Below are 12,984 nucleotides of genomic sequence, written 5' to 3' on the forward strand. Positions count from 1 at the left end.
TATGGTTGACATGAAGTCCCTTTCATTTTATTTTCAACATAAAGTGAAATTAAAAAAAAAAAACTTTTTATCATTCTTCAACATTCACTAAACTTTAAGGTGATATATTTCATAAACTCTCTAAAATATAATGCTCTTGAATTTTTTTTTAATTATTAAAATTGTTTTTAAAATGTAGGCGGAGGATTGAAGGCTTATGCTTCGTCAAGTGGGACTATATTCATTATTAATGTTCCAATAAGTCCAGAGAAATATTATCTTATCATATAAAATCAATAATTTTACTCATATATTCATTTCAATTCTTTAAATAATAAAACCACATTTATTTCTTACCATTTTTATGTAATGATAATGCTATACCATTTAAGTTCTTATTATTCTCCTCGAAAGCCTTAATGCTAATCAATCCAATCATGCAATTTTAGGTTGTAATCACATGATGCTATGTGAATTGAGCGTGTTTCGACAGCAAATGATCATCAAAAAGGTGCAGCGAGCAACTTAGATGCTTCGAGGTATTAGGTTCTTTTTTCTTTGATAATGATCATAAATCGTAGGTGATATATCATTGTTCTTTGAGTTGGTTTTTTGTGTGCTGGTGTATATTCTAGTGGGATTCTTTTTGTTTATGATTTATTGATGATGAAAATTTGATTTTCATTTACTTTAATTATTTTAATAAAATTACTAAGATCCGGAAATTGCTTGTTATTGATATGGCTTAAATACGTCTTCTTATGAACTTCATCGCTCCAAAAATGTCTAATTACTTGTATACAGAACGTGTATACTACCTCTTCTACAAGTCTTTTCTTGCAATAATCCTTTGCATCTAATTGGTGTAATATTACTACAGACATTTTCTATTGATTCGAGATTTTTATTCTGCTCTCATGGCTTTGCATATGCATTCAAGTTTGCATCGTCCATTCAATAAATTGAGATATAATTCTTCTTTTAACTGATTGCGAAATCTCAATATTTGTTTTGGACAAGCCATCACTGGTGATATGGAATGACTAATGAGAGTATGAGACAATTCTTTTTTTTTTTTTAACTGATTTACATAAGCCATTTTTTTAGGAATTCGCTGTTGATTTATGAAAATAATCTAACATAGCATACATAGGGTGTGGCCAAATTTAATCGATCTAAAGGCTGAAGGGTCTAGATGAATTATCATAAACTGTCATTGATTCTCATATTTTGCTAACATTAGTTAGCCTCATGAAGTCATTCCCAACATACATTTGATTCCATTTCTTGATCAAACTGTTTCATATCATCCCCTCTGATCTTCAATCTTATATTTTAGCCACTCTGTTCAGCTTTAGCTTGAATCTTTCACTTTATTGGCAAGCAATTAGGCATAGAGAGATCGATGATGCACGCAGTCATGCCTACGCCAAACCTGGTTAATGCTCGATTTGGCTTAGTTTAACTTTGATATGCTCTCAAATCCAAGCCTGGTTCCTGCAAAATGAAGAAGGCCCTTTAATCATGTTTCAATTTTCTTGCAGGAGTTTTGACAGTTCCTACTAGGGTAATTAAAAAAATCTAACATATTAGCAGCTAGCCTCCTCAACAGATGTTTTGATACGATTGGATGGTAGACTAGATAGTTATTATTTTCATGATTTATGACATTGATTGCATGTTGTTTGTTTTCCATTAGAGCATTGCATATTTCAGCCTGAAGGAGAGAATTCCTCAAAAACAAGTTGATTTTATTTCTTATAAGATATGAATCATATGATATTCCTAAATCGTAATTAATGCCAATTTGATGTCATTCTCATAGAAATAAGTTGACCCTGACGTACAGTAAATTTACTAGTAATACGAGATCGCACTTGACCAGTTGTTAATTGCTCAATGTTTATGGTTTTAGTTAATGTGAATGTAAAGAATCTCATAGTCTCAGAAAGATCACATCACTTATGTTAATTTGCTAGTTAATGATGATGTTACAGCAAGCAACCAAACCAATTAGGTAGCTCGTATAAGTAAGTATATGCTGGTTATTGCCTTTAGTTTGCTCTTCAAAGACCTGGTTCATTTCTATAGATGTATGGCCATGACGGTAAGATCAAAACAAATTAAAAGTTTAGATGTTTAATCTCTTCAGTTTACCCAAATTACTGAAGCCGTTCCTCCGCTCAGCCTTGAACAAAGCTTCACGTGGAATGTATTTGGTGATCACTTAATTAGTTTCACTTTAAGTCAGCATTCTAATGTTAAGATACTTGTTTTATATATATCTATAGGGAGAGAGAGAAATGTTCTAATTCAGATTTTAAAATTGCGAAAAAATTCAAAAAAAGATGCAGTATTCACTTTTAGCATCGACTATTAGTGGAAGAGACTTATATTCGAGTGTTAGTGGCACTGAGTAACCACACAATATATGTATGATACAATTCTCTAGCTTTTCGATATAAGTGTTTAAATTTTTTCCCATTGGAAATTTTAAATCTGCAACAAAAAGTGAGATGTTGAGAAGGGTCAAAGCTTTAATATATTATACGCCGAGTCTCTGACCATACTGTTGCAAGACTTGCGATGTGAGCCCCAGTAAAAGCAAAAGGCCAACAATGACAGAAAGTCAGACGCTCAGAAAGGGCAGGTAGGGGACTATGGGATTAGAATGAAGAAAATACCAGGCAGAGTGCAATAATGAATTTTCTTTGTTGCGCAATATTATATGCTAGGGCAAATAGTGGGTGACAATTGCATTACATAACATAAACTTTAGGGTGATGCATCCAACTTGGCTAGCTTACGTCTTTTCTACCTTCTTTCTGCAAAAAAATTGTACTATGATTCCCTGTAGTGACCTTTAATTGCCCCCATTAGTCACCCCCCACTTTTTTGAATTGGTCCAGCCATCCCACTAAGTGACAAACCAATCTCTCTCTCTCTCTTAGGGTTTGTTTCTTTGAAAGTAATAATGGGCTGGAAAAGCAAAAAACATCTCTTATCATTTTCCCTCTCTTTCCAGGGTTAGAAAATCCTAATTATGTTTCTGGGAAAAATTAGGGTTTGAGAAAATTATGATAATCTTTTAATTTCCTAATAATTCTCAAGGTGATTCTGTGCATGTGACTGTGGATGGTCTCTCCCTTAAAGGTTTTTTTTTTTTTCCTTTTACCCCCCTTCTCTAGGGTTCCTCATTCTGCATTTCTGCTGGTGGATTTTTTTTTCAACTTAAAGAAGTATTGAGTGGAAATAATTTTCAATAAAATTCTGAATTTTGTGTTCTGTTTAACCATCTTTGCGTTATCTTGAATCTTTGTCTCGTTAGTTCTCTTTGGTATGGAAATTAATATTTTTTTGTTTGTTCTGAGAAACGGATCGATCGGACGAAGATTGATATTCAATTTTGTTTCTTCCTTGCTACCAGAAACAGGGGAATATTAAAGAATTAAGATTAATAATTTCTTAGAGCTTTATATATGCATACAGAGCTTAAAATCTTTTAATTACAGGTTATATATATCTTTTTCTAGGGTTTCCAGTTTTTCTTTGTTTTTATTTTCAAAGATTCAAAAGGGGTTTCGGTAGATTACTTCTCCAGTGGGGGATTGGCATTTCCCTCCTGTACCTGAGATCGGATGATAAATATTAAAGATCGATCATCAGATTCAAATTGTGGTTCGTTCAATTCGCAGCTTTATGGCTTATAATAATTAGGGTTTCTTTCTATTTTTTTTCTTCGTTTCCAGTAAGCCTCCATCTCTTTCTTTGTGGGATTTTGAGAAAACCATCGAATTTAATTTCCGGGCTTTTTTCCATTTTCCAGTATTTTAGACCCACAACGAACAATTATTCTCTCTTGCTATATTGTTGAAAAATCTAGGAGTTTTTGTTCTGGCAACCCTGATTTTCAGAAATTTTTTTATTTTTTATTTATGCTTTATATCTGTGTGGTTCTAAATATCCATTATGTATTTGTAATTTTGTAGGCTTCCATATTTCTCATTACCCTTTCTTTTTCTTTTTTTTTTTGGTTGGTAAATTCTTTACCTCACATGCTTTTCTTCGTTTCTTTAATGGCAAAATTAATTTTTTTTTCCCTTCGAGTAGATGGGTAAATTTAAAATTGAGTCTTCCTCTTGGCATCAAACTAAAATATAATCGCCATGGGGTTTTGATTTTGAAAAAAGAAAATGAGATGAGCTCAATACAATCGCCATTGGGATTAATTCCATGGGCTTGTTATGGTCGTTTTCACAATCAGAACAGCTAACTTAGGCCGATGAGCTGTTTGAAATTTTTCGAATGATCTAGGGCCATGTAGAAAAGAATGTACAAGCGGAATTTAGTTATCAATTGGCCAATTACAAAACTTGTTTTGTTTTGATGGTTAGGTTTTGCTCTAAGAACCGAAAAATAATCCCAAACTCACATTCCCTAGAGGAGGCTTTGAGATGAAATTGGACAACAAAAGAGTAAGCACACTACTTACACCAAACCATAGCATGCCAAAGTAATGAGTTACGACCACTTGGGTTATATGCATATACATTAAGATATCCACATTCCAAGAATCACCTCTCACAAATTAGATTATTTATTTATTATTATTTATTTTTTAATCAGAGATATCAGAATAGAGCATATAGACAGGTTAAACAACAGTCAATTTAGAACCCCCAAAGTTTGCTGATTTGGAATATATATATATTTTCGTTAAGAGCATCTACAAGAAATTAAGAACTGGTCCTACAATAACTTTCTATCAATCAGAATTCAGCACCTAATAGTCTGATACAGCTTATTCGAGGCAATTACGCGCTCTTTATATTCAAACTCTGCTTTCTCTACTCAGAATTAGCAGGTCCTCGGCGCAAATGTTTGTATACAGCGTATGCCAAATCAAAGCATATATTGGGAATCAATGCACTTAAATTAAAACCAGAGCAGGGTGCTGCTTTGCTGAGACTATGTATGCTGTTTAACTCAACAACTATGTCTATGAATGGATTTGAGCTTGGCATGTCTCACAAGAAAGGAAATTTAAATCTTTTTTATTTTCTTTTAATTAACTATGAGTCTTTTGAGAGCCTGTGTTATGCTACAACTCTTCCGTTGTCACTATTAGTTTACAGGTAATAATACGATGGAGAATAAAAAGCAGAATTTTAATGTGTGCTTCAATTCCAATTGATACAAACCAGAAGACAAAAGGAAATCCAAGAACTTGGTTTTTCTGTTCGAATATTAATTTATGTCATTTTCTTCTTATCTTGATGACATTGATTAGGGCAGAGGATGACAACCACTAGCATCCATAAGAGAAAAATGTACAACGACTCAGCACCCAAAATTTATTACAGAAGGCTGGGGTATGTGTTGTACTCCCTAAGTTGTTGTGGTGTTAATTGCCATCATTGAATCACAGACCCTTTTCTGTCCACAAATGATTTTTTTTTCCATTTTTACTTTCTTTTTTTCTTCAAATTTTGCTGCTTCCCTTTCCTTATCCTTGGTTAATCAGCAATTTAACCGGTTTTGCAGTCTTGCATCGGCAAGATTAATTTACTTTTATCTCTTATTTTCAATTGGGGGTACCGTCTCTAACTTCATATTTTGCTTCTGCAACATCGGCAGCTTAAACAGTAACATCCCCCCCCCCTCTTCTTCTTTTTTTTTTTTTTCCTTCTTCTCGTTTGATTGCCCTATTGTTCTATCTAAACCGTCATAGGATTCGAATATTAACTAGTTGACATGATTTACATGTAGTGTCACCAAAGACAGCCAAATATCTTTTGGCCTTATTGCCCAATCTTCTTTAGAACTACATAGATTCCTTATCCTAAATTTTGTGAAACACATATACGCTTTAACACTGAGACAACAAAAACATGTCCAACGGACAAAAGGGCCACACGGTATTGCCCTTTTATTCTGTAGACATATATATAAGTTCATCAAAGAAGATAGATTGTACATTTATAAGGTTTTTGCCTTGGAGAACTAGGGCATCTTTATTTAAGGGAAGACTTGATGCGTATATTTGTGATGAAACAGAAAGGACTAATAAAAAGATAAAATGGAGACCTCAACAAAAAGTGAAACCAGGCCCTGCTATCATAACAATCACCTTTCAATTCCACATGCCAAGCACAACATGGAGGTGGTGGGGCTTATCTTTCGCATGATAATCTATTTGCCACAATGATTGGGGGATATAATTCAAGCGATATTCGACAACATGAGAGGTCAGTTTTTTCAGATAATATTTTATTCACAACATATTTTGCATCAAATATATTCATGTTCAGCTAATGTTATAGTGTAGCCACTATTTTTCCCACTAGTGACAAAACAGAAAATTTGGAGGTTCAATGTCTTCAATAACATAATATGCCTTCATGCACAAACCTTAATCTGAATGTTTCAATTATTCCTATTCTTGATGACATCTATTAGCTTAAACTCGGTTGATTTATACTCTTGTGTCAGCTATAATTTAATTACTTTGAAGGCAAAAACAGGTCTATAACCGTAATATAATCACATTAAAACTAGATGCTTAATTAAAAGCTAGAGAAATAAACGCTTATGAGTTAATTCTTCGGAGTATTTTATATCTGCAACATTCCTCTAAATTAGTCATGCCTCATGTTTGTGAGTTAATCTTAATAATCACAAAAAAGATCAAATAACTTCTTTTGGTCTAATTTTGAGCTTTAGGAGTTAAAATATATTTGATTTAGATAAATTCTCCTTTTTCATTGTTATTAGCAAACTAGTAAAGAGGATCAAGGTAGCTGCTAGACATCATTAGCCATGAAAATTATATGAATTGAGCAAGAGCTCATGTTTAATTATCAGAATAATTAGGTGCTTCTCCACTTGAATACAAATAAGTTTAGACGGGAAGATTAGAAGAGATTGAAAACCTTAATTTGAAGGAAGCTTTTGACACTCATGAGAGTGACTAGAATTACATTATACATTAACATCAATTTTTAATATAGGAAAGAAACGAGAAATAATCCACTATTTTTTTTTCAATTTCAGTATTCATTTGTTAAAAATGCCTAATTTTAAAAGATACACATCTTTACTATCAAAATACAAATGTCATGTAAAAGTAATGTTTCTTAAAATCACGCGATTGATAAAAATTCAATAATGAATGAAGATGTAAGTTGGAAATCTCAAAAGGATAAAAAATTTTCTCTTGTGATTGAACATATATGCTATAATTGCCATTGTAGCATCATTCTATACCAAACAAAGCACAATCCTCAACTAACTAAAGAAAATAAGATGTTAAAACTTTAATTTCATGATATTATCATAATTTGCAAGATATCCTCAATTCAATTCTGTGATTCAGTCCGGTTGGCCAGCTCTTAAGATTTCATTGCATAAATATAGATTATGAACTCACGTGGTTATTGAGGACATCAAATTAGTTCTTTCTACATGTGACTATTAAATTAATAGAGAAAAATCTATTAGCTAGCACCAGCAAGCGAAACCCTTACCCATTTCAAGCTACCGTATTGTATATAGTATATATGAATGGAAATTTTCAATTCAAAAGTGTTGATTTTATAGAAATAGGTCTCCATGATTCATACATTGACTTTTACCGTGAGGTAACTCTTTAGTATTTACACCAAGAACTGTCAGAACAAGTACCTATAGTTATAGTACTTGCTGTCTTGAATCATTGTAGGTAGCTGAATTCATAGTGGATCCTTTAACTTTACTCAATAAATGGAATATACTTTCAAAAAAAAAAAAAGCTAGACGTTAACATAACTTACATTTGTTCTGCAAAAAAAATAAAAAAAAAATAACAAATTGTATAAGACATTCATGTCTGTCTTAATGAATATACTTACAATTAAACTTGATATAATTTTGTGTGTTATATATTATTTCCAAGCAAAAGTAGGTGCAGCCTATGTTACTATAATTGGTTACCGTTTCAACAAATGCAATGTCCATTTATGTTAATCCACTGAATATACTTATCATTTTTCTCTCCTTCAAGAATGATTTTATCCAAGAAATAATTGAAGTTACGAAATGAATTTTTCTCCTCAGGAACCAGTGGACATAGAAAGAATGACCTCAGAATAGATATAGTGGGAAACCTGCGTTTGTTCAATCACTTCCTTAAAGTATAATCGTCACTTGAATGCATTAAGGAACATCAAAATTCCAGTCAAAATACAATGAAAATAAACCGAAGCAGTGGAGAAGAAATATTCCAAAGAGACAGATGGTTTCCATAAATAGATTGGAGGTGAGAATCCAATAATGGAAGTATGAAGAAAATTAAGTACAATACAGAACATACAATTCCATAATCTAGTAAAAGGAGAATCAAGAACACAAAACTAATTCATAAGGAAAGCTTTACACTCAAACATTTGCAATAACAAAGAAATTGTGCAATAAAAGTTCATTGTTTGCAATTTATATTACACAGAAAAGAAAAATAATACATAGCAGTCTTTGCATATTTACCTAGTTGACACATCAAAGAAGAAGCAAACTGCGAGCTTTAGCTTGATCATTTTGCTTATTGTAGGCTAGGCTTCCTTCTTATTGCTTGCCGAAGTATTGAAAGTCTGCAAATTGATGCTGCAAAGAAACAAACTAAAGATGGTCAGAACTTCAATTTAGTACTTCCATCTTTTAAATCGGTCACAGTTGATGGATACAGACATATACCTCAACATAGATGAAACTATATGATAATTATTATTATTATTATTTGGTTGAACTAAATTCAGTTACCTCTTGAGGAATTCCAATATTTTGTAGATAAGTGGAAACAGAAGATGGGCTCCATTTTCCCATAATCACCAAAGCATCATCGACAATTTCTTCTTGATTCCCTAAATTCACAGGCTGCTCCTGAGAGCTTGGTTCTTCAACCTGATCGGCCAGCACCTCCAAAGAATGGTTTTTGTCTTGAGTTTTGGTATCGCGAGCTCCAAAGGAACTCTTAGAACCTAATGAAATCAATTCATTTTTTTCTGGTTCATCAGCTTGGGGCTTTGATACATGATCAAATTCTCGACTCCACATCTTTTTACAAGTCCTCTCCCTTGCCCTTGCCCTTGCCTTCTCCCTCAAATCTTTAGCTAGAGGGCGAATAATCTTACGAGAGTGCTTGATCTTTTTCTCTTTAACTGAAATCTTTCGTCTAATGGCAGCTGAATTGTCAATTATAGCTTCAACTTCACACTCAGAAGTACCCTTTGCACCAACATCGCCACAGCAATTCACCTCCGGGAGACACCTTTCAATCAGCTTCTTTATCTCAGGTTTTGCTTGTATCATTAACCACTCTACAGTTTTACTAGCTTTATCATAGCCCAACATGTCTTGGAGGTCGAAAAACTTTCGAGCAACATCAAGGGATAATCTCATTCTCCGGTCTCTTGGTCCTTTCGCCGTGTTGATCTTGCTATGCCTGTCTTTCTTTGAAGAAGATCTCTTACTAATTGGCATCTGCCGATTGGAAATTACACCCTGGTTTCTAACACTGCAGTCTTTTGTTAACCCATTAGCTTCGCTATTGCTGGAATCCACCATGTTAACAAGAAGCTCAGGGAGAGTACTATCATCAGGATCAGGTGTTAAGGGTTGATGCTGAAGTAAAAGATCATAGTATTGTTGTTGAAGAAAAAAATTATGGTCCTCTAATTCTAGCTCATATGGGAAATGGAAGAATGATAAAGAAGGTTCGTCTTCTTTGGAAGTTTGGTTGCTTTCATTGAAAAAAGGCCTATGAAAAATTGACTGGTCGGTATAAGAGACTAGGTTATTGTTATTCCAATTGTTGTTTGAGGGAAGCATCTTTGCAATTGCACTGGGGGGCAACCCTAAGTAAGCACGTGAGCTGCCTGCAGCTGGCACACTAGGGATGATGAGCTTAAGAATGGAACATGCATGTACCAAATAGATCCATCATTCCCATCTTTATCAGTTCATTGTTCCCTTTTTGTTTTCCCTGAAAAACAAAGAGAAAATATATCAACCCATTGTTTGTGAGAAAGAGAAGTCATAGAGGCCAGAGAGCTAGCTATATACACTGTTTGCGTAAGTACTTACATCCAATTGTGTGCTCGTGTTATGTGTGAATGTGTTATAAGAGAGATATAAGAGAGATTGAACATTTTAATTTACCTTTCAGGCCTAGGACTAAAGCATGAGAAAGACAGCACAGAAGAAGCACTGTGTATGCTGTGAATGGATCTCAATTGTGTGTGTTTGAAAGAGAGAGAGAGAGAGAGGTAGAGATGTGATTATAAAGATGGTGATGGGGAGGTAAATAAGCAACAGTGGGGAATTTATGAGAGACAAAGAGCCATCTTTTTCTTAATCTTTCTTTTCTATAGAGAAAAATAGTTGGCCCTCTCTTCTGTGCTTGGGCCATGAAAGCGAAAGAGAGAAAGCTAAACAGCGATATTATGGGAAGTGAGTGGATAGGAAACACTCCAATCTTGCCACTTCACGTGGTAGCAGGTGCGAGATAGCCAGAAAGAAGGTCAATCAACAAAGAATTTTATTAAGTTGCATGGAGTCCATTTTCAAATGTTCCATGGAGTTAGACTAGAGTACTTCGTTCCACATACAAGTATGACAGGGATATATCACATAACAGCTGAAAGTAACTCTTGGATTGAAAATGTAAGCTTTAAGTGAACCTTAAATCATGAGCTAGCTTTTTAAGCATGAATTAGACACTTATATATCTTAAATAAGTTTAGTGTGCTATACTGATAGAGTTTATTAGAATGCCATAAACAAATATGGTGCAATATAGAGATGAAGCTTAATGGAGCTGAAGTGTATTCCGCAAACTTGTGAAATGTTAATCGAAATATGTAAAAAAAAAACTATAACAACAAAATATAGTATGATATATTCTATTGAGAAAAATATTCTCCGTTAGTTGGGAATATTTTTTGGATTAAAAATAATTTAAGATAACTCTTGAGTTAACTTTTGAATATGAGTTAAGTTTCTGAACTTCTCTATAAAATCAAATTCAGACTCATATATATGATTAGACTCACACTAATTTTTCACATAATATAGACTAGTAAAAAGACCGGTTTTCATGTGACAAAAGATGTTAAAGCAAATATCTTACATCGATTGAGAATATTATAACTTTTAATTCATGAAGTAGTTTTTATTCATGAATAAGGCTCATTCGCTTCTATAGTATGGATTGAGTTTAATGGAGCTGAAGCACCATAGTTTTGCCCTCAAAAGAGAGGAGAGAGTGGGTTAGGGCTTTGTTGTTTGTCAGAGTCTTTTGTGACATCTAATGGGGAGATTCATTCATGGAACCACAACAACATAATGTGCCATTTACATCTACACGTGGCTATCTTAACCATAAAAAAATTATATAACTAATGCTTCTTTGACTGAGTGACTTTGGCTATATGTGTCGCTTTCGCCAAAAAGAGAAAACATCATCTCTTTCTTTCTCAATCTATCATATCTAATGTATAAGCTAGTTGAGAATGTTGTTGGGTTCCTCCTCGCGTGCTTATCGGTTTAGCTTTTTGGCTCAGATTCTCTCCTTCTTAAAACAGAAATTAAAGGGTTATAATAACTTATGTAATTAGCAATTGGTATATATCTACAAGCCCCAACTCCAAACGGCAAATAGTCCTATCCACTATTGATTATAATTGAAAGCTTAACGCCTTTACGAGTCACTATTTTTTGTGAATGTGTATTGATGTCTCTTTCCATTTATACATGCCGTCCTTTCCACTTATCTGAAAATCATTTCCTTCCTTTTTCTTTCTAGCTAGCTAGCTGATGAGCCAGAGCCAGAGCATGACCTCTTTAGACTGGCTTTATTAGCTAGCTAGGATGAGGACCACATGATCATAAGGAGAGTATTGGGTTTGTTCTAAGGTTGCTTTCACTGAAGAGATAACTATGACACAAAAAAGAATTGATGAAGTGCGTGATAATGAGAGCAAGCATGCATCAAAAACCCTAAAAGTCATCTATTACTAGTTCAAGTGCTTTCATTTCATCACTCAGTTGCTTCCTTTGTCTCTGCCAAAAGCTCCATTTAATTTTTTTGTTGGAATCATAAGATTATTCAACGTATTTATCCATAATTCTCTACTATACATCTCCGGTATGCGTCGTCACCTTTTCCCAGATTCATTTGGATTGAGTACTTTAGGGGATGAACCATTTTCCATATAAAGTTTCAAGTTAAATGATTTTAAGGACAATAATTTCACTCACCAGCTAATTCTGGTATCCTCTTGGATTCTTTCCTGAATTTTCTTGTTCAATTTTATGTTTTTGTCTAAACTTATAAATTGTGAGGGGAAAAGTTAATACACGTTACATTTTATCCTTATTCTATTGAAAATATCTTATGGGTGTTATTTTTTCCTCTATAGATTCTTGGTTTTGCCATTTACCCCTACAACTTTCATAATATTGTGCTACCTGCTAATCTTAGCCACAATACAAATATTCAAAAAAGAAAAAAACTTGACATCAAGGTCAAAATGAAATTATACGGGATAAGGGGGAAAAAAAGAAACTAAAAACAGTTGAGGAAACGTATTTATATCCATTTGAATTAGGTTGCATGCTACAATTTTCATGATAATTTGTTACACATTCTTGATGTCAAAACTTTCAGGAAAAAATCCAATCTCCTTATACCTTATGACTAAATTCTGGTCAATATACATTGTGTAATTCCATGCCCTGTAGCTTAAGGTTACATTTACACCCATCTTTAATTAGTTGAAAGAAGCAAATAATGAGCAACAAAGAAGATGGAAAATAGTTGGTGGCCAATGTCAATTAAGCTGAGACAAGGGAAAGAAAAATTGCCGACCGAGAAATGCCTTTTCCACTTCACGCTTGTTGCGACAAGACCTTTTAGAATAGGTTGTGCACATACCGGATACCATATAACATGGGTTCACTTTCAAAGTTGAA

At 33.6% G+C, this 12,984-nt stretch overlaps 1 protein-coding gene across 2 annotated transcripts; it reads right to left on the reverse strand.

The window, feature by feature from the left end:
- Nucleotides 1-8,355: 8,355 nt before the first annotated feature.
- Nucleotides 8,356-10,445, reverse strand: LOC102614366 (transcription factor CYCLOIDEA-like). Of its 2 annotated transcripts, none has more exons than XM_015532561.3 (3): nt 10,171-10,445; nt 8,773-9,994; nt 8,356-8,616 (listed from the first exon to the last, which is right to left on the reverse strand). In XM_015532561.3, exons 2-3 carry the CDS (start codon nt 9,838-9,840, stop codon nt 8,578-8,580), a joined length of 1,107 nt encoding a protein of 368 aa, XP_015388047.2. In that variant the 5' UTR covers nt 9,841-9,994; nt 10,171-10,445; the 3' UTR covers nt 8,356-8,577. The 2 variants fall into 2 exon arrangements, with proteins under 2 accessions (XP_015388047.2, XP_052292354.1); XM_052436394.1 differs by having other exon boundaries at nt 10,096-10,445.
- Between the last annotated feature and the right edge of the window lie 2,539 nt (nt 10,446-12,984).

Source organism: Citrus sinensis, chromosome 3 (genome assembly GCF_022201045.2).
Source record: "Citrus sinensis cultivar Valencia sweet orange chromosome 3, DVS_A1.0, whole genome shotgun sequence".
In the NCBI taxonomy this organism is placed as follows: domain Eukaryota; kingdom Viridiplantae; phylum Streptophyta; class Magnoliopsida; order Sapindales; family Rutaceae; genus Citrus; species Citrus sinensis.

Bases quoted from the DNA above. Each gene is read 5' to 3' on its own strand.
- LOC102614366 (XM_015532561.3), bottom strand. From the start codon at position 9,840: ATGCTTCCCTCAAACAACAATTGGAATAACAATAACCTAGTCTCTTAT. The intron at 8,617-8,772 runs GTAACTGAATTT...GTTTCTTTGCAG, and splicing joins ATATTGGAATTCCTCAAGAG to CATCAATTTGCAGACTTTCA.